The sequence below is a fragment of the Aphelocoma coerulescens genome, chromosome 5, assembly GCF_041296385.1.
Source record: "Aphelocoma coerulescens isolate FSJ_1873_10779 chromosome 5, UR_Acoe_1.0, whole genome shotgun sequence".
Classification (NCBI taxonomy): domain Eukaryota; kingdom Metazoa; phylum Chordata; class Aves; order Passeriformes; family Corvidae; genus Aphelocoma; species Aphelocoma coerulescens.
Genome location: NC_091019.1, coordinates 51,949,619 through 51,977,588, shown reverse-complemented (window position 1 = coordinate 51,977,588; position 27,970 = coordinate 51,949,619). Strand labels below are relative to the sequence as shown.

Here is a 27,970-nt window from a genome sequence, read left to right as displayed (position 1 = left end):
TCAGGGCAGTGCGTGCCCCGCCCCGCGCCGCTGGCAGCAGGCGATGGGCAGTGCCCAGCCCCTCCGCCGGCCATCCTTGCAGAGACACACAAGGACTATGTGGGGCCGTTCGTCTTGTTCTGTCATTTCATGGATGCCCTCTGGCACATTCCTCTGCCTTCCCGTTCTGGGACTCCTGCCTCCATCCTGCCCCGAAGGCACAGGGCAATTCCGACGGGAAGGCGCAGTCGACGCTGCCCCGTTCGCGTTCCGTGGACAACCTGCGCAAAAGCCACAGCCCGGGAAGCTCCCGGCGGCTCCCGACGCGTCCGCGCCGCGATCCCGGACCACGCGAGAGGAGCTTCCCGGGACTCCTGGGACACCCGGGACCAGGGGACTCACCCCGCAGCCGCGAGACTACAACTCCCAAGAAGCTTGGCGCGCAGGGCCCGCGGCCGCCTGAGCGAGCGGGACGCCGGGCTTGCTGGGGCTCGTAGTGCGGCCAGATGGCTGTCCGGCCCCGCCTCCGCCCGGCCGCGATTGGCCGGGGCCCGGGTCCGCCCCGCGCGCCGCGGTCGCCTGGCTCCGCACGGCGTTCGCCGCAATCACAGCGGCCGCGGCGGCGACTCGTCGGCACGGAGCGGTGAGGGCGGCGGGGCCGCGCTGTCCAGGGGCTCCGGCTAGGGGGGAGGAAGCGGGGCGCGCCTGAGCGAAGGGAGCTGTGAGCGAGGGATGGCCCGCTCCGCTGCTCGGCGGCAGAGGCAGGGGCAAGGGGGAGCGGCCCCGCCGCCTCCCAGGGGAGCGGCCGAGGGTGCCGGTTTATTTCCCAGGCTCCGAGCGCTGCCGAGCCCCCGCCGCTCCGCCCGGCGCCCCGTCTGGCCCTGGGGCTGTCACGCCTGGCTCGGAACTGTGTATCATCCCTCCGTGTTGGAAGGGAGACAGGAGTCAGAGCGGCTCCTTCCGACGGACATTGGCCAGGGCTGGCAGAGGAGAGGAGGGAGATCTGGAGGGGCAAGCAGGGGCAACTGCTTAGATTTAGTCAACGGTAATACATTTTTAATGGGGGAAAAGGATGGAGTAACTATTTACGGGATTTCTGCAAAGAGCTGATGATGACTGAAAGGTGCTGCGCTGTGGCTGGTTATTTAGAGCTGGTATACAGCTTTGCCGTAACATGAGGTTCTGCTTGGAGGTAGCAGCATCACTAGCTCCCAATTAGGATGGACCAACACTGTGTTGAGTGTCTGTATTTGGAGTTAAGATAAATATTGTAGCCAAGATCTGAAATGGGAAGATAAACCATAGTAAAAGACACGTGGAGTGCAGGAATCTTGTGTAATCTCACACAGGAATTTCTGCGTAATAACTTCTTCAGAATTTCATTCTCTCCGTGCTCCCAACATTTCCATGTTTGCTGAGTAGAAATTCTTACCCTTATCTGACTTATACCCCCCATGCCAAATCAAGGAATGTAACGAAGTTACTCATGCAGTGTTGCAGTATCTGTTTTTTCTTACTATCAGATGGCAGAGGCTTTGTATATCTGCAGACAGATAAGAAAGTAAATAGCAGAAGCAGTTTTACTGAAGCCTTAAGGTTTGCCAGATTTGAATCTGGGTTTTTTGAAATGTGTAGAGAAAAAATCCCCTAAACCGGGTGTATTGGCTTATCACCATTTTAGGAATCATTTTTGGTTTTTTTACCCTCAGGTAAGTTTTACTATCTCTGCTGCTGAGAAAAGTAAATCTGCAAACAGGAGAATGAACTTTATTTATAACTACTTTTAAATACATTTAACATTAAGAATCGTTCTGAGTTAACTACAAATTTATGGGTTTTTACAGTAAAAGTGGCTTATACGTCTTCAGTTAGCTAAACAGAAGTATTTTACTACAAGTTCTAATCATAGTAATCCGGTTCATAGAATGGTTACTAGCAGACTTTGTAAAGAATTGTTTTGCAACAGGGACCATAATCTCCTTCAAAATGTACCTTATCAGAATTTATAATGATAAATATTTTTTTCTTTCTACCGCACAAGTGCAGAAAGAAAATCAGAAAATCAGATTTTTTGTGCAGGGGCCTAATCACAGGTTTAGGTGCTTCTGTTTGTGTAACAGCCAGCACAGCACGTAGGCAGAACATTGCTGACAGAACTGTGGACATCAGTTTCCTGTGAGGAGGACTGTCACATATTTTGTGGAAATCAGCATCTAAGTATTACAGTGGCAGGCAATATGCAAGCACTGTGTAGAGAAAGGAACTGTGGTTTGATTCTGGAATCTGAAAGGCTAGTGGTTATAAGAAGTGAGCTGTTCAGAAAGACTTCATAGAAAAGCTGTAATGATCATCTGATCAGCTTAAGGCTGTTACTTTTCAGCAAGGTTACTGTTAGTGTACTTCTCATGCAAATAAAATAGAGATATGGTTTCTGTTTATTATAGCTCTTGGAGACTGTGCTTAAGGTATTTGGAGTGCAAGCTACTGAAGTGTCAATATTGCTTTAAAAGCTAGTGGAAAATACTTTGATCAACTCAAAGTCCTTTCTTTAGAGTGCTATCCTTAAAGGATTGTTTCCCAAAGGAAAGTTGTGAACTCAGGGAACAGGCAGCTGGCCAGAAAAATTGTTCTAGCAGCAGCCGGCTATTTCCAGATGTGGTCTTCCTTAAGCATCTCTCTCTTATCAAGTCAGAGATGTATGCTAGCTATCTAGTGGGAAGTGGTCAAGGTACCTCTGTCAGGAAAGACTGGTTTTAAGAGTGAAATGTTCTGGCAGGAGCCACCCAATTCTGGACGGGCTTTTTCCACAGATTGTGCAAACTGTGCAGCAGCCTTACCTGCATGTGTACGTGGTGGTCTGATGCTGAACCCACTGCGTCTGAGATGGGCCTTTGTCCTGTCATGGTCTCAAGGCAAAGTTAATTAACTCTTCTGTCAGAAAGACTAGACAGAGCTCATAAAATCTTATCATATTTTGTGGATCCACCAAAGCTCTAAGATGATCTTGTAGTAAATTTTTAGTTTTTCCACGTAGTCTCAATCTGCATGTGATTCAGGACTGATTGCATGTGACAGATCTTCAGAGAAAGGCTTTTTCTGTACCTGTGGTAAGCTGGTCAGCTGTGCTGCTTTCTCTTAATATGACTTGAAGGCAAAGCATGTGATGGGGAACTTTCTCTTCTCGGCTGTAGGTCAAGAACTCACACAGCACAACCCTGAACACAGGCTTTTAAATTGCCCACTTGCACTCAGAGGCTTTCTTTAAAACAAGTAGAAATATGCGTGTGCGTGAGTGTGGTTTTTTGTTTGATCATCATTTGCTTGTTTATATTTTTGTTGGTTTTGGTTTGGGTTTTTTTAAGTAGTAGTTAGATACAATAAAGACCCATTCCCACTGCACATGTGTTTAAACCTATTTTAAGTGCTGCTTGGAGAACTTAGGGGAGCTGAGCCTTTATTAATTATGGTTTATTGGTCCGTTGTGGTATGTCTGGGTTTTTTTTTGTTTCCTCTCTTCCTTCTGGTGTTAATCTGATTTAATTATAGTATAGGAAAAGACAGATAAGTGACATTATATGTCATTAATTAGTACCAAAGAAGAGGTTCTTTTCTATTCTAAATAATCCATGACAAAATATATATAATTTGCTAGTACAGTGTAATGTTTCTTGATGTTTATTTTTTTCTCCTGGGTGTTCTGCATCTGTCACAACTTTTGTCTCAGCAGAGGTGAGAACTGTTAGGACTTAGATACCCTTGTACTCTCTGGAAGACTCTTGAATCCCTCATTGAGGAACTGCCTGAGGGGCTGGTGGCTTAAGTCTCTGTTCCTGATCTGGCCTGGGGTTTTTCTGTTGTGGGGCTGTTTGCAGGCAGAATGCAGTGCTGGTGTGTGGTGCATCTGTGATACGTCTGTGCCTGCACAGCACGGGCCCGCTCCGAGGTACTGGCTGGGGTCCTGAGAACTGTAGATCCTTGTTAGTATAGTCTGGAGCATGAACTCACCAGGAAAGACAATCCCATCAAACTGTTTCTGGTTGCCTGGTATATCAGTAACTGATAGTGGCAGTGACTCTTTCCGTGTGATAAATGTCTGTGTGCCAGGACCTCCCTTGAAATTAGCCATCATGTTATATGACCCAGTGAACAGCTGGCACCAACACAGCTTCTGCTGGATTCTAATGAATGGTATCTCAAAGAACTAAGCTCTTTCATCATGTGAAAGGTTCTCCAGCAATTGAACCATTTCTTTCCCTTTTTTGTTTTCATGTAAATACATATTATAGTTGGAGAATGTTTTGAGACAGACACTGAGCTTTGTGGGATCTGTTTGCAGGAAATTCAGCTCAATATTCCAGTGAGTCAAACTCAGTTAAGATTTATAAACAGATTGTCTAAAAGATACTGATTTTATTTTCTTGCCTAGTATTTCAGGAGTTAGATATACCTGAAATTGAATATTGGAAATGAATAGGATTGTTAGCCTGTGGCATACTGTGGCACTTTACAAAAGTTCTAAACAGCTTGGTCTGAATCTTAGCCAGGCTGTAGGCAACAAAATAGGCAGTTTTATGCATGTTGTACACACCGTGCATCTTCAGCACAGTATGTTATTTGTCTTATCAGCTGAAGAAGTGACAAGATCAGGCAGAGTTATCATACAAAGCCCCCATCATTGTTTGGTGACAACAATGACACAACTTTACAATTCCAACTCAACCTGAGAGAATATAATCATCTAATGAAAAATATGCTTATTCCTTCATATCTGCTTGACTGCTGAAGAAGCTAATAATTCAACAACCCCTAAATTGTTAAATTACTACGTATTAGTCTTGCACCAAGTGTCACAGGCAGTGACAGGAATGGCTTCTTCCTGAAAGATAAGTTTTTGGAAGAAGCAGTTTCATAACAGTTAATGTTGGTTCTGTCTTTTCTATTCTGGAGTTTTTATGTGTGATAACAGTTCTTCCTATAGGAGCTCATATGATAACATGACTTCCTTTACTTTGGGCTAGCTCCACTAAAAAGGTTAAAAAAATCCAACTTGTAAATATATATATATATAGTGTAATATATACATATATTTATATATATATATTTCAGACTACTGCTTGGAAGACTAAATCTTAGTGACCAGTGAACCCATGCTATGTGTCAGGTTAGTAGTCTTCACTGAACACAGCTGCTTTGGAGAGGAGCTGGCTGCTTCTCTGTTTCAGCCTCACTTGAGTGGCTGCAGATGGGTGGTTTTGACTGGGGTACTGAGGCTGACTTAGATGCCGTTTACTTGGTTTAGTGGTAGTTTTGACATTTTGCCTTGTGACTGTATTGCATGGCTTGGGGGGTTTTGGGGGTTTCTAGCTTTTATTCCAGAGAAAGCCAGATTAAAGTAGACTAGTCTGCCTCTTACTACAACACCTCTTCCATACCTAGCAGCAATTACTGACTTCCAGGATCTCTTTTTTGTGAGTAAATGGGTATAAAATCCCATCTCTCAATGCATGAGGAAATGTGTTAATCTTTATGTGTGGGCCAGGAGCATGCAATTCTTCAGGGGAGTTTGCTTTTAGAGTTTCACATTGGATTCAGGCAGCAGACCTGAGACTGTGACCAGTAAATGGAATCTGCCTGCCCTATCCAACCCCAATTCCAAAAGCAAACCTTAAACCTGTGATTAGATATGGCCAGATAGTTTACTTTTAGAGCAAATGCTTTATCAGACAATTAAGGTGCTCAGGACATTCACTAGCAAGGACCCTTTCTAGTCCTCTCAAGAAAGTAGAAAGAGCCATTTCTGCATGGGCTCGAACCTCCCTTCTGCTCAGCTTTTCTAAATTTGACATTCACAGGCTCAGATGCAATTTTCTCACTGTGCACCTTGTGCAAACACTTAACCATTGAGCGAAAGAGGCGAAAATGCTTCTCTTTCATGTGGTACTGGTTCACATTTGCTCTCCACTAGCGTGACAGGTTGCACAAATAGCGTGAGTCTCTCACAGCCTGCACTTCCCCCCAGGCCCAGCAGTTAGGGCTGTATCTTGTGCAGAACAGTGGCACGGCCTCTTTCCACCCTCTTTGGTGTTGTGGGCACAGAGAGCTTTTGTGACACTGACCTTCCAACTCCCCAGAAATTCTCTATATCTGAGTATCCTACATCACCTGGGATTTGACTCAATAATAATGGGCTAATTACCAGTGAGTGGAAACCAGGGAATCACATAAGCAAGAGACTAAGAAAATAGTTTTAATCTGAAAAAGTTTTATCTGTGAAATAATTGATAGTGAGGCTTGTTTTGTATTTGAGACTTATTAATTGCCAGCTATTATACAACAAAACAACCAGAGGGGCCTGAACAATTTGGTTGTCCTATTCAGAATTGCTTTCAGTCAGATTTAAAAGCTGACAAAAAACTGTTGTAACTAGTAGCAGCTTGGTGCTGAAGGAAGATATGACCAGAAATTGTACTGTGGGTTAGATGGTCTGTAAAACAAACAAAAAAACCCCACAAGCAAGAAGAGCTTCTAATTGTGGTACTACTGATGTTCGTTTTGCATTTGTTTTTGACTGATGTCCTCTCATTTACTTCTCTCAAAATTCTTCATTAGGAAAATTTTCTGCCATTTGTGGAGCAAATAAAGAAGAGAGATGATATTGAAAGCAGTTTTGCTGCTGGGCTGTGCTCTGGGCATCAGCACATTCCCCATGGAAGAACCTGAAGATGGAGGCAAGCACTGGGTGGTGATCGTTGCAGGTTCGAATGGCTGGTACAACTATCGCCACCAGGTAAGGACTGCTGGTTCCACATGCTGATGCTGTCCATGCTCCAGAAAATGCCAGCTCCCCAACTTGCAAGAAGGTGATAGCTGCCTGTCATCTAGACTAGTTCAGACCTTCTGTCATTTGAGCAAGTGCTTCTACTTCTAGAATCCCAGGTGTGTGTGAAGTTTACAAAGCAAACAGCAGCAAGATTCACTCAGAACCTGCTCTTAGTTCTTGTTGTTACCACCCCAGGAATCCCCTTCCACTGATCCTTTTACTATGTGAATTTTTTTTTTTTTTTTGCATACAATTTTTTTTTTGCATCTTGAAAAAGCTGTCATTACAGGAGGAGAAGTATTCTTCCTCTAATCATACTTCTGCATCCTAGGAGACCTGTGCCTTTTAGGGTAAATCTCGGTTACTAACTGGGCTAGAGGATCTAACCCCAACTTACAGTTGTACAAATGATATCTAGAGTTAAACCTCATTTTGAGACACATACATGTTTCTTTCCATTTGTTTTCTTTTCATTATGCTATGAAAAGCTTCCTTTTTTTCTAGTTAAAAAATCTGTGAAGGCTGCAAATGTACTGTATGTTTTGAGGAGTGGAGAACATGTGGAAGGGTGTTCTTTTTAATGAGAACCAGTCTGCATTGCCTCAGAATTATGTTGGCACAACAAAGATATGGTGCACCAGAGTGCAGGGAACAAAGTGAGTGGCAGAAACAGGGGGAAAGGGAACCAGAACTCCTGAGTCTAACACTGCTGGGAAAACCAGTGTGTTGTGAAATTGTGGACTGAGTGTGGGTGTCACTATGGACAGGATTAAATCCAAGTGACATAACTCTGGTTAAGTTCAAGATTTATAATCAGCAGTCAGGAAACAGCTTCAGCATTTTCCCCTTGGGGAATTGCTGGACAATGCCTTAAACAGATTAATCTATGCTCACATGCTGTCTTTGCTCTAAACTTGCAACTGAGCTTTCCTGGAGAACATGGTTGATTTAATTCTGGTTTATGTATACATTTATATATTTCTAAATGTTAGAAAAATAGTTTACTATAGTATTGTTGGTTAAATACCAATGTACAAAATCAACATTTTTAAAACTGAATAGTATGAAATGTACAGGCTGATTTGCTGAACACTGGAACTTTTAAAGTATTTATTATTTTTAATGTAACTGCCTGTAAGATACAGAGTCTTCATCCTCTGGGTTGATGGAGGAGCAAATGAGCCTTCTGTGTGTTGGGCACCCTGGGTTTTGTGTGTGCTCTCCTCCTTCTCAGCTCACAGTCAGTTTGTAACTTAGCACAGTGATGAGCTTAAAACTAAATGAATCAGACTGACAATCTTGTTGCATCTGAAGGAGCAACCTGTTACTGGCGAGTGCTAGCTCAACACTTTGACAAACAGGTTTTAGGGATTTTGCCAGCTCCTTACAGAGTAGATATTACTTGATAATCATAGTTGGAATATTACAGCCTTAATATAAACTAATCTTATTTCAAATTAAATCTTAGAGAAAAGTTTTAAAGTTGAAACTGGAAAACAGTGATGAAAATACTACTGCTGTACTTGATTACTGCCTGTCTTGGGGTGTCTAAATTTAATTACTGAGTTGTGCTCTTTTTGTTGCTATTGCTGTATAACCAGTCTAGCTGGCTTCTTTCCATTCTAGGAGGAGTTAATACCACAACATTAATTTTTTAAATAAAACTACCATTTTGAAGCTGTGGCTCATGAGAATTCCTTTTCTCAGTTGCCTGGACACAGTTTGTAATCTCTCTGTCAGTGAGCCTTCAATGGCAAGTGTCTCTGCCAGGTATAATAGGGTTATGAACAACAGAAGATCCACATTTACATATTTGTGTCCGAGAGTCTTTGGAACATGCCAGTTTCACAGAAGTCTATTAACTTTTGAGTGTGGTCATGCTTTGCAGACAGTTATTAAGTAATTCCTTTTCAATGTTAGAAAAATGAGAGCAGAATTTCTTTAAATACCTTAATTGTGAAGATAATGTCAACTAACATTGCGAAATATCTGCCATGTCAGATTGTTCTGAATTTAAATACGAGAAGTCTCTGTATTTTAAACTACCACTTGCCTCATGTACATTATTAACATTTGGAAATAAGAAAATTAGAACACGAATAAAAATCCTATTAAAGTTACAAAAGCAGCATCATAGAAGAGTCTGTATGAATGATCCTTCAAAATGAGGCTGGGTTCTTACTTGCCTGTCCTGAGCAAGATACTGTGCATCTTAACTTGTTATGAAAAAGATGAATTCCCACAAGATGCAGCACATCAGTAGCTTGTGCTGTTCTGCCTAGTGGCTTTTTGTAGCCAATCTTAAGGGTCTGGTGGGAGTGAGCATGCATGGTAGGAGGGTGGCATATAGTGAGACAGACCCAGCAGTTAGTCATGGAAAATCCCCTTGTGTGTGCCATGAAGTGTTATCCAGACAAGTGTGCCTTGGGTATCAAAAAATGGGAGAAATTCGTTCCCAGCAAAACAAGCAGAATGATAGACTTTTAGGACAGTTATACAGAGGAGGAAAGATGCTGCAGAAATCTGAGGAGTTCTAACAGGTTTTTGGAAACATTACACAGACTGATGATCACCATGTCTTTGTGTGTTAGTGTTCCCTACCTTCCAGCAGTGGAAGCAAAAACATCTAAAGTAATTAAATTATTTGCTCAAGTCACTTGCAATGGAACTGGGAACAGGACTTGTCTGTCACTTCTGTGCTTCAGAACACATACTGAACACACATAGCAACACGTGGTATTGTTCAGTAGAATCACACCTGTAGTATAAGAAATCAAAGCAGCACTCCGGGATTGCAGGTTTGTGTAATTTTTTTGCTTTCCAAGGGAGAAACTGCAGAGGAAAATACATTGTACTCTAATTTACTTTACTCCTGCCATCACCTTTCTTCCCCAGAACTTCTCTGACCTAGCCTGTGTACAAGTGGATTTGTAGATGTGTTCCAGTAAGTAGTTATTCAGTGTGGGGTTTTTTTATTACTGGATCCTTTGCTGTTCCCTATGTGCAACTGCACTCATAATGTCGCTTTGTAATTTGAGAACCGAGCAGACACATCTCTGGGTTTCAGTTTCTCAGTTCAGCTGTCCGGGGTACAGTTAGTACATGATGTTGCATGTTTGTATTACATTTTTATTTTGTGAGCTCCAGTTGTTTTGCATGCTGCCTGCTTCAACACGGTCAAAACATACTGTATTGTCTGCCACAGTAATTATCTGGTGGTAATATATGTTCATCTGACTGAGCAACCACAAAAGCAAGAGAAATAGATTACATATTCAAAAATGTCTCATTTCATACATTAAATGCTGTACAGACCCCAGGAACAGTAAGTTTGTAAAGACTGCAGACCCTGGAAACACTGAGTTTGCACCTGTAACCTCAAAGAATCTGAAACTCTGCCCAAGACTGGTTATTTAGCTGTCAGTGGTCAGGATCCATTATCAGTGGTACAAACCAAGGATAGAAAAGATAAGGAAAAACCCCACTATTTTCATTTAATATGAGCGAGAGTCACACCTGGCAGGCAGTTGCTTCCTCTGTGATGGCTGAACTGGGACTTCTCTGTAATCAGGATGATCTAAACTTGTCTTATGCATTTATCTCATCAAGGTCCTAAAATAAATTTTAAGTATTTTGTGTAGTATAGGGCCCAATGTAATAGGCTTACTGTCATTGCAAGGCTCGCTTGTATATTGCTTTATGCTTGTGGCTTCTCAGTTCTTTGGTGTTTTTATCCTTATTTTAGTGGTTTTGATTAGAGTTGCCTGGGCTGTGGAAGGGCTATCAGTGTGCTCCTCTCCACTCCTCAGCAGTTACACTGACTTCTCTGTAGCAGCTTTTCTGTTACCAGACTGGCTGCTGTTCAAGAGTCCTGCCCCTGTTCCTTGGGAAAGTGGCTCAGCTCTCTACTGCACAAAGAGCTGGATAAAATACTTCTGGTAAGCTTGGTGGCATAAGTGAGCAAATACAATACTAAATGCTTCTGTCAGATTTAGAGAATGACTCAACAAACTGGTTCTCATTAGGAGAAATAGTCTGGCTCTTCTGTGAGATGGACATACCAGATAATTCAAATCTAAATCAGGCTTTACATCAGATCAGAGAGGCAGACCCTTGCTTTCTGGGTACTCAAAACCACATAGTCTGTGAAAAAGCCTGATGTGAAACAAGAGTCTTACTAAAGATTGAGTGCATACTCGAGAAAAATGCCAGACTGATAAAATCTGGCAAAATTAAAATTAAGAAAATATGAATTTGTGTCCATGGGTCTGGTTTTGGTTGTTGTTTTTAGTCTTATACTTACTGAGCTTTGTGGGTCAGAGACTGTATTTATTCAGTGCTCTAGACACTACCAGCCAGAGCAGTATCCTATTCCAGGACAGTCTTAAATTCTCCTGTTTTGTAGGTAACAGACACTAAGGATGTCTTGGCCACATGGCTTCAATTAACATTTCCTCTCTGTGCTTACAAAATTTAAACCAAACTTACAGGAAACCTTCCCTAAGTACTTGATAGAGTTACAGCTTTGGGCAGATTCACTGATGTGTGTTTAAGTGAAGGAGTAAGACATGGCTGGCATTTCAGATATATTCTTCTACCTTGCTTATATATCAGAGTTCATTCTTGCTTAGGCTGTGACATTTCAGCACAGCTGTAGTGGGAATCTTGCTGCTTTATGGTGAAGCTGGCCCTTCCTTACACATGCCTTTCAGCTACGAACCTAGCAGTCATAAGACAAGAAGTAACCAATTTCACACAAGTCCAAGCTTTTCCCTTTAGGAACTATTTATGGAAGCTTGTGTCATAAACAACTTGATTTTTCCAAAAATGCCCCCAAGTAGTCTACTTACAAGCTGTGTCATTCAAATGTGTAGACAGCTGTGTGGCAGAGGAAAATTGGGGTGTGGTGGTGTTTTTTTAAACTTTCCCCCAAATGTACATTTTGGGAAACAAAACGTCCATCCCAGGAAAACAGGGTAATTCATGCTCTGATCCCCATACTTTCAAAATGTAGGAGTAAATTATTTAAGGAGATCTTCTGTAGAAATTTGCTGATGTAGCAACAGGTTTAGACTAACCAAGGGGTGAAAGGTCTTACCAGCCTCCATTTTGGAGCTGCCCATAAGGTCAGTTGTGCAGCAGGAGCTGTACAGCTGCAGCTTTTCCTGTGCTGTGTGGGGCAGCTGCTGCCCTTCCCCAAATCATAGTCACAAAAACATGGTTTAGTGACAATTTACCCAGTAAATGTTCATAGCATTCATTTCACATATTAAACCAACAAGAATAATACCAATAAGAGATCTGGAACAAGTCTCTTTTAGAGTGGTTTACAGGTACAGATATGCCAGAGATATTTCTGAGAGAAACTGGCTCAAATAGCAGTATGAGAGGCAGTTGCACATCAACAGGAAATACTCTAGATTCATGTACACCTCCCTAATCTAGCTGCAGACTTTTCTACTCTGTTTTTTTAGAGATTTGTGTGGTTTTTATGTGTACACAGGGACCAAGCAGGAGCAATATCAAAGGTGACTAATTAGGTCAGCTAATTCTATGCAATAAATCCTAACTGTTTACTTAGAACTGTCCTACTTTAGTCAATGGAGTTTTATCAGGAAAACATGTTTTTGCTGCTCTAGCCTTTGTTGATGATATCATTATGCTATCAGCAGGTACAGTTCCCTTATCAAAAGCTTTAAAAGGCTGGGACAACTCCCAAAGAAACATAAGTTAAGATTGAAGGGAATTGACTACATTGATCTGTCTTCCTTTACAGTAGGGATTTTACTAATGTTTATTAAGACAGGACATACTGAGCAAACAGTGAATGAACCAGAAGGAAAGAGAGGAAACAAAAAAAAGGTGATAATATGCATTTATAAAGTTTAATTTTGGGTACTTGGCATCAGTTAAAAACACCTCTAAAATCCCTACTAGCCAGCCAGTCTGTGTCTGTGGGAGCACAGATACTTGCTGATTGAATATGTTGATACTGTATCACTGTATACCTAAGCATTTCCGTGTGTTGCCAGTTCCTGTCAGCATCACAGAGGTGTGTGATATCTTGAGAGTGAGATCTATAATCTACTCATCAATCAGTGCAGAGAAAGCCCTGATTAGTGTTTTCTTCTCTTTCTGCTTGGGTTGCTTGTGAAATTCGAATACATGCTTGGTCAAAACTGTGCTCTTCTGTTTCATATTTTGTGTAATACCTTCCTAACTCTGTTTAACCTCAATGTTTTGACTTTTTGAGGCAGCAGCTGGTATAATGACATGTAAGGAAATGGAAAACTAACTGGGAGGTTGTCTGGGATAGGTGGAAGAGAACATAGGTTGACCTGCAAAGTAGGAAATAGCACTGCTCTAGTAAGAACAGTTAAAGGTGCGGGGTTAGTCACATGAAGAGATTTTACTGCGGAGAGTTCATTAGCATTGAACGTGCTTCACCCTTCCCAGAGTCTTGTACAACTTTCTTCTCTTTTCAGTTTCAGCTGCACTTAGAAGACCACGGATTATAAAGTTACAGTATTTTACAATGTCCTTTCAGTTACACTAATTGGTCCACTTAAACCACTTCAGTTTGGCTTCCAAATTAGCAAATTAGATTAGTTCAACAGAAGTAAGCTTTAAAGCTTGCTTCTTGCCTGCATTTGGAGTGTATATTTGTTAGATGTGATCTCTTCCATTAAACCTGCACAGCTTTTTCTAGCATGTGGTGGGTTGTAGTTCTCAAGTCTAGGAATGATTGTTAATCTCCCATTAGGGCATTCAGGGACTGTAAGTTTTAAAGAAGATAATAATTTGGGCTGGGGTTAGTAAAAAGTTAGCATTCTGATAGAAGTCTGCATTTACTGTAATATCACTTTAATGGGTATTGTTATTTCTGCATCACAGGAAAATGGTTCTGTAAAGAAAATGTGCTTATTCATATCCTGTACAAATCAGGAAAAGAGCCTGAATAGAAATCCTGCAATTCTGTTTTCCAGTGAAATCTGTTGTGCCCTGAAATTGTTGCTCTGCAGAGTAAGAAATACATAATTAAAAAGAAAATATTCCTTAACCCAAATTCTCATCTTATAGTAAAGAAAGATTTAATAAAATTTTTTCAGAGATGAGATTGGTAAACAATACTTGCTTAAGTCCAGGACAGTATTCAGTGCCCAGTCATGCAGGCTTGGTGCAGAACTAAGTGAAATTGATGGAAATCCATCTCTTTTCTTCTGCTTGGCACACTTCAGATTTATCTGTCATTGCAGAAGGTTTTTATTTTGATTTTCTCACACAATGCAGAATGTTGCTGAGAACTTCATGTTAAATTTTGTTATCTGTACCAAGTCTGAAGTAACTTCTGGTTTCTGTTTAAATAAGAAATCAAAACACGTAACGAGGGAGAGATATTAATCATAGTCTCTATTATTAATGCAACTGCTCCTAATTAGAGAAAGACAATGAGCTCTGGTTTAAGCATTTCAGCTCTGCAGCAACCCTCAGTCTCTTATATTGGAATACAGTTTCTTTTGGACCATAGCCTGCTCTGAGGTCTGAAAAGTTTTTTTCTTCTGGTCTCAAAGGTAGAATTTCTGTTAAAGCTAGTAATGAAAATTTGCTTAATTTCAGGCAGATGTGTGCCATGCGTACCAGATTGTACACCGCAATGGAATTCCAGATGAGCAGATCATTGTCATGATGTACGATGACATTGCTGATAATGAGGAGTAAGTGATGAATCACAGTGGTTATGGTTACTGCAAACATGCCATAGTCACCAGTGTGTTTTGAGTTTGTAGTTGTTTTGAAAGAAAAGCCTTTAAAACCACCTGTGATATGCATAGGGACGTTTCATCCATCAGCACAGTAATGCTCCTTTGAAATGTGCTCATGAGCTTTCTAAGCCTTAGTCCACAGCTCAGCATCAGCTGTGGCCCTGAGGACTGCAGAGCATCATTGTTATGAGAGTAAGGGATCTTAACTCCCAGGTGTAACAGTGTGCAGCAGATAAATAACCTAAACTCATGAACACAGGGGAGCTCTGTGTATGACTTGCAGGGCTTTTTTGAAAGGATATTATCAGATTAATTCCCAGCATGTACATTCAACAAAGAGTCCCATTCTTGGTGACTGTCTAGAGCATATCATTGCTTTCTGTATGAAACAGTTTATTTATACAGCCTCTAATTCTGAAACAACTTCCCCCCAAATCAGCAGACATTACAGGCACAGCAGCACTGGGAGCAAAGTGTTCAGGGGAATAAAGGCAAGACTGCAAGGAGATAGATGATAGAGACCATCCACCTACCTCTTCAGATTAGTTGATGTGATCTGAGGTAGAATACTTGAATGTACTCTGAGGGTAAGGACACCTGAAACAAGCATATGTAACTGACTGAAGTGCAGTATTCTGAGATCACTTAATGACATATGGTGCAAGTTCCCACACTCTCAGGCAAGCTGGCTCCTAGTTGTTCTATGGTCATTGTAGGGCATGTGGCTAATTATTCCTGTTTATGTTCTTATGTGATTTTCTTTCAGAAATCCAACAAAAGGCATTGTCATCAACAGACCTAATGGCTCAGATGTGTATGCTGGGGTCCCTAAGGACTATACAAAGGAGGTAGGAACAAAACCGCTTTCCCTGGGCAAGGTTCAGCGTTATCCAATATTTGAATAAATTCTTTCAACCTGTAGCTTGCACTCCAAAATGCACATAGAGTAAAGCATCAAGTTTATTCACCTGCATGGTTTGGCATGAAGTTTGGTGTTCATAAAATAAATATAAACAATAGATACTTTGAAGTGAAGCATTGGTCATAGAAGTGAACTTTTACACTGTTTCAATGCTGAGACATGAAATAAAAGGAAGAAAGGTCTTGGATTTGTAAATGTTGTAACTCAATCTGAAAAACAGCTATGTAAAACTAATTGTTTCATTAAATCAGTACTGTAATCCAGTCTGATTTCATGATTCAGCAGTGAGGAGATTGACAGCTGGACTGACAATCTCCCAGAATCAGACTTGAAACCAGTCAGAATTTACCTGTGAGAATATTACAGTGAAATTCTGCGACTTCAGTAAAACCTACAGAGAAGGCCAAGAAGATAGTTAATAAGGGAAGATGTTCTGGACACAAGGGGAGGATGTTCTTGTTATGGGACATTGAGAGTGTACAAGGAAGAACTTGTGGATAATATGTAGCAACTATACTTTTGCCTGTATACTGATTGTTTACTGCTTGAATGGTCATTGTTTGTTAGACAGCCTTGTCATTGTTTGCTAAGCAGCCAATCTTAAATTAGGCCAAAGCCATTGTGAAGGGATATAAGAATAGCAGTAGAGAAAATAAAAAATCTTTCTACCTTTCTCAACTATGGATTGCAATTAGTGTGGCTTTTATGTCCGCCTCGACAACAGCCACACAGCAGCAAAGTGGGTCATTAGATAAAGGTGGATTGAAAAAGATGGCCAGCTAAATTTGCCATCCAAGCATGGATTCTGACTTTCAGAAGCCATCTTTCTAAATGAAAATTTTTGTTGTTTTTATGATCAGATATGACTTTAATCTTCTCAAATCCTTAGGATGTTACTCCAAAGAATTTTCTTGCGGTTCTCAGAGGAGATGGGGAAGCAATGAAGGGGGTGGGATCAGGAAAAGTATTGAAAAGGTAAGAGAAGTTTAATTTAGAAAATAATTGTATGTGTAGTTGTAAATTGACACTGATTTCAACAAAAGAATAGGGTAAATTAGAACACTTGAGAATCCAGCAAAATTATTGATGGTAATTCCAGGTCCTTCACATTACAAATACAGTGGTTCTAGTTTCTTAAACTATGCATCACAAAGAATCAACTGCTGATATTTGACTCATACAGAGTCCAGTATGGATCAAGGTATAAAAGTTCTAGAGGACACTATCAACTGTATTAAGGTATTTGTTATTTAGACTATTGTCTTTTGCAAGAATGGCTATTCAAAGAGAGTGTTGCTAAGCTTTGGAGACCTCTGGAAATGGTTTTCTAAGGCTTGTCTTAGTGTACATGAACAGTTTTATTCATCAGCTGAAGACTTAGGTCAGACTCAGGTCAGACTTAGCCATCAGTGGCAGAGGGACAGAGAGAGCTTAACCAGCTCATCAGCTGGAAGAATTGCATGTCTAATCCCAGCCTTGGTCTTTGTAGCACATATACAGTTATTGAGGCTGAATATAAACCATAATTCCATTCCTAATGAAATGGAATTATGGTTTATAATTAACGCAGAAAAAAAATCTTTGTGATTGAAAAAGTAATATGAGCAATTAAACTTGTAAGTAATGTATTATGCTTAAATTATTTGTAAACCAAGTTACACAAATGATTCTAAGTTTAGCAATATTCTAATATATGAAGAATAATAAATTATAGATTGGCTAAGTGGAATGTAAGATGTATAATTGACAGTAGATTATAAAGGCTTATATAATTTAGATGGTTCAAGAATGTAGTTAATATATTTGAGGGCCTAATAAGAACTCTTCTTGGAAGGATATTTGGTGTCAGAGATTCATCTTGCTTCTACAGTTTGAGATGTGAAAGTATGATGCCTGCTTACTAAGATGTACTATATTTCTGGTTCTTGGTAAAGAGCTATATCATATTATATATTTCTGTGTACAGGAATGACTGTAAAACCTTTAAGAATTTAAATTCTACCATTTGGAAGGACTAACCTTGTTAAAGAAAAGCTGTGAAGTCTGTCTTCATCTGACAGTTGATTTTAGAGGCATAGCAATGAAACAGAGCAGAAGAATCCCACCCTGGCACTGAAGAGAACAATAAAAAAGAAGGAGCAGGACAATAGTCAATAAGTTATTGTTCTGAATTGTTTAAACTTCATCCTTAAAAGCTGAGGTTGAAAATTATATATGCAACACATATAGACAAAAAGTTAATAAATTACTGCACATTACCAGATTGTGCTCTTCTAGTATCTGGAATGAGGCAAGAGGTGACTATAAAGCAACTTTTGTTTAAAAAAATGTACTTCTGAACACACCTCACCTGTGAGAGCTTGATGTTCCAATTCAAATAAGGGAGTAGCTATGCAGAGGGCCAAAGTCTCCAAATGTACTCAGGAAGACAACTTGAACGCACAAATAAAAGTTCTAGTTGTTTACATTCCACCTTGGTCAAATTTTTTGCACTTAGGATCAAGAGCAGGAACCTGAAAAGTAACACTCAGTACTTCTTTATTAGGCTGTGTTTGAATTTTCAAGTGGCCTGACTTTTGCTATTGGGTGGGACGAGACTCACTTCTCCTTTCCCCAGGAGGCTTCCAGATGGACTTCCAGGTGGTGCCCCTAACCAGTAGGTTATTGGCCAGACAGAAGGCTGGACAATGTTCCCTTGAGCTGCTGCAGTTGTTCCTGTTTGCTGTGAGGAAAGAGCAAAAGCAAATAAAGATTTCTGGACTCTGGTACAGAGGAACAGAGGAGGGCTTGGACACTCCTGCTGATATTTTTACACGTTTTATGTTTAATTGTCCCTGAATATAGTTTAAAAGGAAAATTCCTTTGCAGATCTGCTGCTAGGGCAAGACCTTTCTATCACCCAAATATGATCTTGTTTGATTTCTATCACCCAAGCATGATTTTGTTTGATTTAGAGTGGAATCAGACTGTACAGCAAACTGTACTACACAGATGTGAGGGTATCAAAGTCTGTGAGCAGTCAGTGCTCAACTGACTGCAGGGACACTGGTGCAAATGCCAGTCTGTTCTTACAGGTGTGTGTGTACATGCATCAGTTCCTCATGGAGTTGTAGGCTGACACTGCTTTGTGATCTGTATGGCTCATTATGGCCATAGTAGTACTTACACATACCTAAGGGTCTCAGCAAAGAGGGTTTTATGCTTTATCCCTGTGTTATTGGTGCCCTGGTATAACTTAGGTATAAAAGCATTCCTTTTTTACCAGATTTCTACAAAAGCCCACAGTATAACAAATTCTTCAGACAACCATTAAAAAGCAATTGTGTTTCCACCATACTCTACATAACAGCCCCTGTCTCACAATTAGTTTACAGTGTGGAGCATGAAGTGTAATTGCCATATTCCCCGTGCTTGAGGGACTAGCCTATATCCCTATTTTCATTCCTTTTGTGAGCACTCATCTCCTCTAATAAGGATCCAAAATAATATGCTCGGGAGAAAAAAATAATACCAAGAGGAAGAGGTGCTTTAGCTGTATTATTTTCAGATAGTGACATGTCTTGGCACTGAGAAGGAGATGAGTGTTGCTGTAATTAAGGTTAGGTTGGAGTAGTTAAAAAGACTTTGTTTGCAATTGTTTCATTACAGTGGTCCTAAGGATCATGTGTTTGTTTATTTCACGGACCATGGAGCTCCAGGACTTCTGGCTTTTCCTGATGATGATGTAAGCATTTTGGGAATAACATAAAACCCATCATTTTAGTGACATACTAAAATAATAACTAATAAATCTAAAACATGAGAATATGTAGTGCACTGCTATATTGAGGGGAGAGGCAGAAAAAGAGCAATATTCTTCTCATCATTGCATTTTGGATTTTTTCCAGTTAGAACCTGTAACATTCAGTTGAAACTTAGGTTATGTCATTCCATATTTCACTGGACTTCGGTGGTCCAAGCAGACTGTTCCACACAGGTGTGACTTGGCTTTCTGGTGCACCATACATATCCTCTGGGACCATTACTCATCTTTTCCAGAGTGGTAAAAACTAGAATGTTATACTTCAGAAGGGCAAAGGACTGGATAAATTTATTGGGGAAATAATGTACATATTCACAACAGTTAGTATTTATTCTTAAGTGAATTGTGTGTCTGTTGAACATAAGCAGTTTTAATACAAGCCTTCTTATTTTACAGCTTCACGTGAAGGACTTGAATAAGACTATTTGGTACATGTATCATCACAAGAAATACCGGAAGGTAAACAAGCATACCAGAAATTCTGAAATTAGAAGATCAGCTGGCGTGGAAGAGAGAGATGTCTTCAGTTTGAGAGTTGTTCAAAGCAGGAAGAATCTATTACCTGCAGTTAAATTTGCATTAGGATTTTGCACTTAAAAGGATTGATCTGCTCCAAATTTTCCCCTTCCATATTTAGTTTACTTGTTTTTGCAGTCAATGTTGAGGTGTAGTGTAACTGCTGTTTGCTAATGCTACATATTCCGATTAGAGAAACAACATCAGTAACTGCTGCGGCCCCGTAATCTGTACCTGACTCTTTCTTCCTGTGCTTTGTTCACTTCAGACTGTGCTGTTACTACAGGAAGTTTGTATATACCTCATGTTTTTCTTACAGTTACTTATATAGTTTAAAAGACTCGACATCTTGTCAGAAAATTCTGTGCATTTATTTTATCACATATACTGTTTAAGCAGAAAAATTAATATTTTTAACATTTTACTAGTGCTTTTTTTAAGCAGCTCTTTGTGGCAATGTCTGCTATGGCTGGTTGTGTTTAGGAACACACAGCTGGCATCAGTTCCAGAGATACTACATTCGATACTGACACATTGCTGTGCCTATAGAGTGGCTGTATATTTGATCTGTGCTTTCTCCTTTCCACATAGTTTGATTCCTGAAAATGAAAAACTGTCTTTTGTTTTGGAGCGTTATGCATAGCTATTGTTTCAGGAATAGTAGTACAGGCCAACTAGCTACAGCTGAAAAACACCAAACAACTTTTCTCCATTTCCTCATTTAATTTCCTACGGTCTCTGATTTATTTTTTTATTTTATAGATGGTGTTCTACATCGAAGCATGCGAATCTGGATCTATGATGAATCATTTGGCTGATAATATCAATGGTGAGAAATCAGTTAACTTACTGGACTTAAATATCACAACTTGTCACAGACCTAAACAAGTATTGACTGTGACAAGAGTAGGCTCAAGGCACATTTATGTAGAATTTTAGCAGGGGAGCACAAGAAAGCAATACTTTCCATTTACAGGAAGTTCCTTTTAATAGAGTCTTACAAAAGACTGAAAAGGCATTCAGTTTCTTGGAAATGAGAAGTTGAAAAAGTATTTCTTTTCAGGAACCAGGTGGTTGCCCTTGGCTGGTAGCAGTTAAGTCATACAGACATTTCTCAGCCTCAGCACTGCTAACAGCAGGTGTGAAGTTCCTGCTGTCAGTTTCATTGAGTAGTAAAGCAGTTGTGAGACACCACTGCCAGGCGACTTTGCTGCACATTTGCACAATAACCCAGCAAGTAGAACTCAGATTTTTCAGGGTTTCCAAGCTCTCTGCTGCAGAGCTGGAAGCTCAACCTTGATTAGGGTAAGGAATCACAGCCTTTTGAAGCACCTGTTCTGTGGCTGGGGGACAAGTGCTCGCTGTTGTGGTTTTGAAGATGTGATTGCAGAGAAGACCAGCCACGTGCCTGTCTATGGCATCCTGGATGTTTGGCCCTGGGTGTGCTGCCTGACACCCACCAAGATTTCTTACAAACAGTTTTGCTTTGTTACAGAAAGTTTCATGTTGACGATTGTTGAAGACAAATGCTCAGTATTTTTCAAAGTTTATGCTATCAGAAATTTTTACAACCAGCTCTGCCGCAGACTTGCAAAGGCAGAAAATTGATAATTTATGTATTAGGGTACAAAGCTGTCCTTGGCAGCTTTCACTGATGAGCTAAGAAGTTTAACTGGTTACTTAGTAAGCATTTTGAAGGGTGCTAAGAGGAGCATTTTACTGCACAGACAAGATTCAAGATTTTTTTTTCATTTTGAGCTTTAGGTACATTCTGAATAGAAACAACACAATAGCTCTATGAAATCATGTAGAACACTTTCAGTTTGAAATTTGGATTTTCCTTCAATTACACAAGTATGCTATGTATTGACTTTGGCAAAAAGCCAAAATAGTTTTTGTCTTTGTATCTGTAACAACGTGTTTACAGTATTTCTGCTGTGTTAGAGATTACTTACTGGGAACACTGTGCTCAGGGCAGATGTTGTAGGTTTATTGTTCTTTTCTCTTAGTGTAGAGCATTATCCAACAAAGTGTATTACTTAGAAGGTGGCATTATCTGGAAGATGATTTTTAGGAGATTCACTTCAAGTTTGGAGAAAAGTTCTCATTATTGTAATAAAATGAGTAGACAGATAGTTGTTAGTGCACAGTGCTCTGAGGCAGTTCTTGAATAGTAGATTTTTCCCTCAGGCATTCTTTTTAAACACCCCAGACCACATTGGGCAGCAAAGAAGAAGCTCTTGGAAAAGCACTGAGGGTGACTGAACAGAATGATTAACAGGCTTTTTTCATTCCTGCTGTTTGGAAGTAAATGATTGAAAGGCAAAGTACTTAGACAGATATATCATGTGCAGCTAAGTATTAAATCATGGAGGGGGGGAGGGGAGATTAAAAAAAAGATAAAAAAAACCCTTACTATTTGTATTACAGTTTATGCAACAACAGCTGCTAATCCCAAAGAGTCATCTTATGCATGTTACTATGATGAGGAAAGGCAGACTTATCTTGGGGACTGGTACAGTGTGAATTGGATGGAAGATTCAGATATGGTAAGTTACTTAAACGAATTTTCTTCATTTTCATGTATGAAAAAAATCACTAGGTTTTTTAAACATAGCTCTTTTACAGGATTTGTGAAAATATTTGGCTTTATGTAAGACCAAAATCAACAAATTAAGTTGGTAAAAGTATTTATCTACTACTCAGAACCATATATATAATCTTTATTTGTTTGGGCCATTGAATTTACTTCCAGTACCAACTTTCAGAAATATTGTTGTCTTTTGTTTTTTGTAAGATAGAAAATATCTAATTTCTAGTTCCAAATTCACATAATCTTTATTTGCTAATCTGAGACCACATCTTCAAATCTGTTAAAAAAATTGGGCAGTTCAGTAAGTAGTATGTCTGCTTCAGGGGTGCTTAAATACAGAACTGTGGCTAACCCACTTGTTAGTATAATGGAGAATAGTGTTAATGAAATAAATCTGGGATTTGTATGCTAGTCCACTCCCTTCTTGCCCATTTGCTGGGAGATTAGGAGATTACTAAAAAGCAGTATGACAATATGCTGTCAAATCTTCTTTTCAGTTTTTACTTTCATGTCTTTCAAAGGTTGTATAGCTCTTGCGCTATACTTCCTTCCACCCACTGGCAGCTAAGACCCTTTTCAGCTTCCCTTGCATTTTTAGAATAGCTGAGTTTAAGTATCTTTGAACTCATGGAAGTTTCTTCATGCAGGAGGATCTAAGAAAAGAAACACTCCACAAGCAGTTTCAGCTGGTGAAGAAACGCACCAACACCAGCCATGTGATGCAATATGGAAACAGAGTATGTATTTGAGAGGGCTTCCTGCTCAAATATATCTTCAAGCCTTTTGAACCCTATATTTTCAATGCCTTAAACCAAACAAACGCAAACAAAAAACAGCTGTAAACTGGCAGGGTTGATTTAGTCATTTTCAGTCATGAGCCATTTCTCTTAAAAGACCTCTTAGCATTTAAGAGACGATGATCCTGATGCTAGGGAAATCAGCCTTTGCATATGCTTCAGTCTAAGAAATCAGGGTACAAGTTGTCCTCCAAGCTCTGCTAGTGATTTGACACTTCAGTAAAGTATACGAGAGGTATTTACCACTTCCAGGTGTATTATGAATATTAGTGAAATGTTAAAAAGTACAATGATCCTTCAAATGGGAAGAGCTGAAAAGTGATACAACATTTATAATAGTCCCATTATGCAGCGGGTTAAATACTTGTTAAAAATAATGTGCAATTATGTAACCTGGCAGCCTTTTTCCCTGCAGTGAGTTTTGGAAATAAAAGTTCCTGATTTTTGGCGGCCTTTACGTCATTGTATTAAAAATCCCAATATGTGCATATACACAGACACACACATCTACAACCCTGTGATTTCCTTTATTTTCTCTTAACAAAACAAGTTTAGAGAGTTAGGTTTGCATGGCAGACAAAGACAGAACCACCTATGGAGGGTGATTGACAGTTTCCATCTGCTTACTTTCTATTCTTCAGAGCATCTCCTCTATGAAAGTGATGCAGTTTCAGGGCATGGGGAAGAAAGCTATGCCCATTTCTCTGCCACCTGTAGAACACTATGACCTGACGCCTAGTCCTGATGTGCCCTTCGCAATCATGAAACGAAAGCTGATGGCTACCAATGACATTTCTGAGGCTAAGAAGATTGCTGCAGAGATGAAAGCATACCTGGAGGTAAAAATAGAAAAAATAATTGCTCATCAGGCCAGATTAATTTCCATCCTAACCAATGGCAGAAGTAAAATCTCTGAAAGTCAACAAAATTACGCTTCAGATGGTAACCTCTAGCTGATGGTTTACTCTTCGTTTAAAATTGAGGAATCTGTTCCACAAGGCACATTCGGTAATGGTTATCTAGGCAAAGGTAAGCAAATGCAAAAGTCAGTCTCATAGCTTTTATTGACAGGAAGTTCCTCATCTGCATCCATAGGGATTCTTGTGGGGAAGACTTAATCTTTGGTGTTAGAGAAACTCTTGTCTCAGTAGAACTGAAACATTCCAAATCAAATAGCTCCTGCAAAATGGAAGTCAGTATTAGTGGTGGTGGTGCTTTCTTTCCCTGGCAGACACTAGAAGGACAGTAAGTGATTTTGGGTTCTGGGAATCTTGACTTTCTGTCGCTTTTCATTTGAGTGTTAAGAGACAAGTCCAAGAGACTATGCTAAAAATTATGGCAAAATTTGGTTCCCTAAAGAGCCCAAAAGTTAAAGGAGGTTTAAAGAAAGAGAAATTTCATTCAAAGTCTTTAAATTAGCTTTAGAAAAAACATGTTTTAAGCTCTTGTTTTATGTGCAGGTGAAAGAATATATCCAAGAATCCATGCGGAAGATAGTCACCGTAGTAACAGGTTCAACAGAGCAGACCAAGCAGATTCTGTCAGACAGATTGACCATCAGCAATTATGACTGTTACCAGTCAGTGGTGAACCACTTCAAAGCTCATTGCTTCAACTGGCACTTACCTGTGGTAAGTCACTCATTAGATATAACCTGATAAACAGGCCAGAACAACTAGCACAGTCATAGGCACATCTGAAAAAAACAGCTTTTATTAAAAAGCTACCTTGGGGCAGTCATACAGATTAGTTTTGGAAGAAGGGTAGGTAATGCTTTTGGAAGCAGGAAACCACTTCTACTGCACCTTTAGGTAAGCAAGAAGTTTACTAAAGACAACCCCAAAAATAATGTGTATTTTTCACTAGTTAGTGCTGTTGCTTCCATCAGTTTCCTCCCCAGAAATCCCAGTGTTAAAAAAGTCATTTTGTATTTCTGCTTGAAACATCTCTACTGACAAAACAAAAACACAAGCACCACCACTCTGAATTCATAATCTTGGTGCATTGAGATTTCTGTATTATGTTACAGTATTATGCATAATTCCTTGTGGCAGCCTCGCTGCCGTTTCCATAGTCTTGCTGAATTCTTGAAAACCACTTTATAGTTTAGGGGCTTTATTACTGTTTGCTCTTCCTGGGATCCCAGTTGAGGATCAAATCCTGTTGTTAGACTGTTTAGATAAGACAGTCCTGATGTCAGGCAAGATAGCCTCTTCAGCGGATTTTTTGTTTTGTTTTGTGGGATTTCAAGAATGTAATGGGTTAGATGGTCTTGCCTACGAGGCCAGTGTGCAGCACAGCTGAATTTGCCTGAAATTCAAAGAGCAAAGTGAGCAGAACAAAGATCCATTTAGCCCAGTACTAGATTATCAGTTGAAGACCTTGAATATTAACAGCATCTCTAAATTATTTGCACCATTTAGTCTGGATAAGCAATACCTGCTTTTCATCTCTGAAATGACTAACAGTGTTTGTTTATTTCAGTATGAGTATGCACTGAGACAGCTGTATGCCTTGGTCAACCTTTGTGAAGGAGGATACCCCATTGACAGGTAATGAGGTTCCCAGATATGCCCTATAGTTTTAACTATGGCTAAAAGAACAAAAGCTAATAGGCAGATAAAGCTTAATCATAAAAGCTTCTCACTTGTTCTGCTCTTGTTATCATTTTGTCAGTAAATCACTCTAGAGTTAAAAATGTTTATTTTGACAAACATCATTATTAGTTCCCTCCCACTCATAATGATCCATGTCCCCATAACCCTTTAATTTCCATACTGAGCCTCAGGGGAAATGACAGCCAGTCAGAGGATCCCACTGCACCACACAGCATCAAACAAAACAGCATGACTGGTGCAAGGGCGTTGCCCTGTAACTCCTGTATGAGCTTACACTGAAGCCAGGTTGGGAACTGCTGTGTTTTCTGTGCTACCCCCTCAGCTGCTAGCTCAGAACACCACAGCACTGCTGCATTCTGGTGATGAAAGGGAATATGGTGCTGGGTCCTTCCTGTGTGTGGTAGGAAAGCAGGGAAGTAATGGTCCAGGCTGACCCTTGTGGTGGTGCAGTGGAGCTGAGGGCAGCATGGTGTTGGAATTCTGTCTTAGGAGTTTGTGGTAGAGGCTGGGATCCCAGCTTGTGAGTCATGCAAGAGGAGGAAAATGGAGAGAAGAAAGCAGAAGGGTAGGGAATGTGAGGATGGACTGGTAGTTCAGACAGTGTGCACTTGCAACTCAGAAGGTGAAGAATTGCTGTCCCTACTCCTGGTGGCAGCCCACTGCAGTCAGTTTGGGAAAGAGTGCCTAAAAAGTTACTCATCATTATTGTTCTCTGTTGCAGAATATGCCTGGCCATGAATCAAGTGTGCCTTGGGTATTAATGGAAACAACAGTCCTGAGTATAACCCTTACTACAAATGATAACTTTTCATAGCTGTCATAATCCAGACTTTACGTGCATGCAACCTGGAGAGAGTCAGCCATTGTACTGGAACTGTGCTGGGAGCTGAGGCACCAGACCATGAGCCATGCAGCACTTGCCAGTGCTCTCCCCTGCATCCCCACTTGCTGACAGCCTGCTGCTTTGGGAGAGGCATTTTGGCAGACCACCTGGAGCTTTCAAGATGGATAATTTTTTTCGAAGCACAATGGTCTTAAGAGTCTCTGGATGAACACTACAGGCCACCTATGTGATTGCTAAATTCATTCTAAATCTAAACATTGAGTCATTAATTCTGGATTTTTTTTTTTTAATACTCTTGCTAACTCTTAACTTTAAAAAAAAAGTTAATGAATTCCATTACAGTGACTAATTTGCAGTTTGGTCAAAGAGTTAAGAAACCAAAGCTTGTTCTTTAAGCTTTAACTCCTTAACAGTTTAAAGAAATGAGTTGCGTTTGAGAGCTATTTGATGTGGACAGCACAGTTAAATGTTGGAACAGTAAAAATCTTTGTGAGCAGAAAGCACTGTTTTCCAAAGAAAACCAGACATATCTAATGCTGTAAATTTAGCACCAGTATGCTGTAATTAATTGTGTATACTCACAAACCTGTGGGAAGTTATAGAGTACAGGAATTGCCTGTGAATAATAATAAAGGTGATGGTTTCATCTACCCACAGTGCAATAGTGTTGGACGTGGTGTATCTTGAAAATGAAGGAGAGCTAATTAATTCTGTGATATGCATTACAAGGTTTTATCGGCTCCTGTAAGACTTTCATAAGGCACGTCATCTCAAAACACCCCACTCTAGCTAACCAACAAAAACCAAAACAAACCCTAAAACTCCTGCCTAAAAGCAACAACAAATATGTGGAGCCCCAAATCACACTTGAAGGTGCCACTCCTTAGAGGTGACTCAGTAAAGGACAAGCACGGCTAAATTAGAGATTGTGAGGTGATCCACAAAAATTTCAGGTTGTCCACACTTTCTTTACATGTGGAGAAAGGATACAGAAATATTTCATAGTTATTTTCAAAAAGTGTGTTAAAATATGCAAAATTACCTCATCTCCATGTGAAAAGAATGGACTTTGACAAGAACTGAACCAACATCACCAAGATGGAGAGAGTTCTGGATAGCTCCACACAGAAGAGAGGGGTTGTAGAGGTCTAACTGCTTCTTTTATATAAAGAAGAGCTAGGTAAAGCCAGGTACATGAACAGCCTCATGAACACTGCTGAGAGAGAGAGATCGATCCCAGAACACAGCTAGTGTCAGGATGAATGGAAAAGGTAAAACTCTGTGGAATTAGGCTTTACTGAATTAATAAATTTGTT

General features: G+C 40.1%; 1 protein-coding gene across 2 annotated transcripts; it reads left to right on the top strand.

The window, feature by feature from the left end:
• The first annotated feature begins 529 nt into the window (after positions 1-529).
• On the top strand, positions 530-27,304 carry LGMN (legumain). Of its 2 annotated transcripts, none has more exons than XM_069018121.1 (14): positions 530-622; positions 6,589-6,766; positions 14,417-14,514; positions 15,329-15,410; positions 16,374-16,459; positions 19,133-19,208; positions 19,683-19,745; positions 20,565-20,631; positions 22,233-22,351; positions 23,043-23,132; positions 23,834-24,031; positions 24,653-24,823; positions 25,677-25,744; positions 26,532-27,304. In XM_069018121.1, exons 2-14 carry the CDS (start codon positions 6,629-6,631, stop codon positions 26,569-26,571), a joined length of 1,296 nt encoding a protein of 431 aa, XP_068874222.1. In that variant the 5' UTR covers positions 530-622; positions 6,589-6,628; the 3' UTR covers positions 26,572-27,304. The 2 variants fall into 2 exon arrangements, with proteins under 2 accessions (XP_068874222.1, XP_068874223.1); XM_069018122.1 differs by lacking the exon at positions 530-622 and adding an exon at positions 5,117-5,140.
• The last annotated feature ends 666 nt before the right edge of the window (positions 27,305-27,970 follow it).

What these genes read in the sequence shown, in the direction of transcription:
- LGMN (XM_069018121.1), top strand. Translation starts at nt 6,629, where the DNA reads ATGATATTGAAAGCAGTTTTGCTGCTGGGCTGTGCTCTGGGCATCAGC. An exon ending in GGATGGAAGATTCAGATATG is followed by an intron (nt 22,352 to 23,042) that starts GTAAGTTACTTA and finishes TTCTTCATGCAG; the next exon opens with GAGGATCTAAGAAAAGAAAC. An exon ending in GGAGGATACCCCATTGACAG is followed by an intron (nt 25,745 to 26,531) that starts GTAATGAGGTTC and finishes TCTCTGTTGCAG; the next exon opens with AATATGCCTGGCCATGAATC.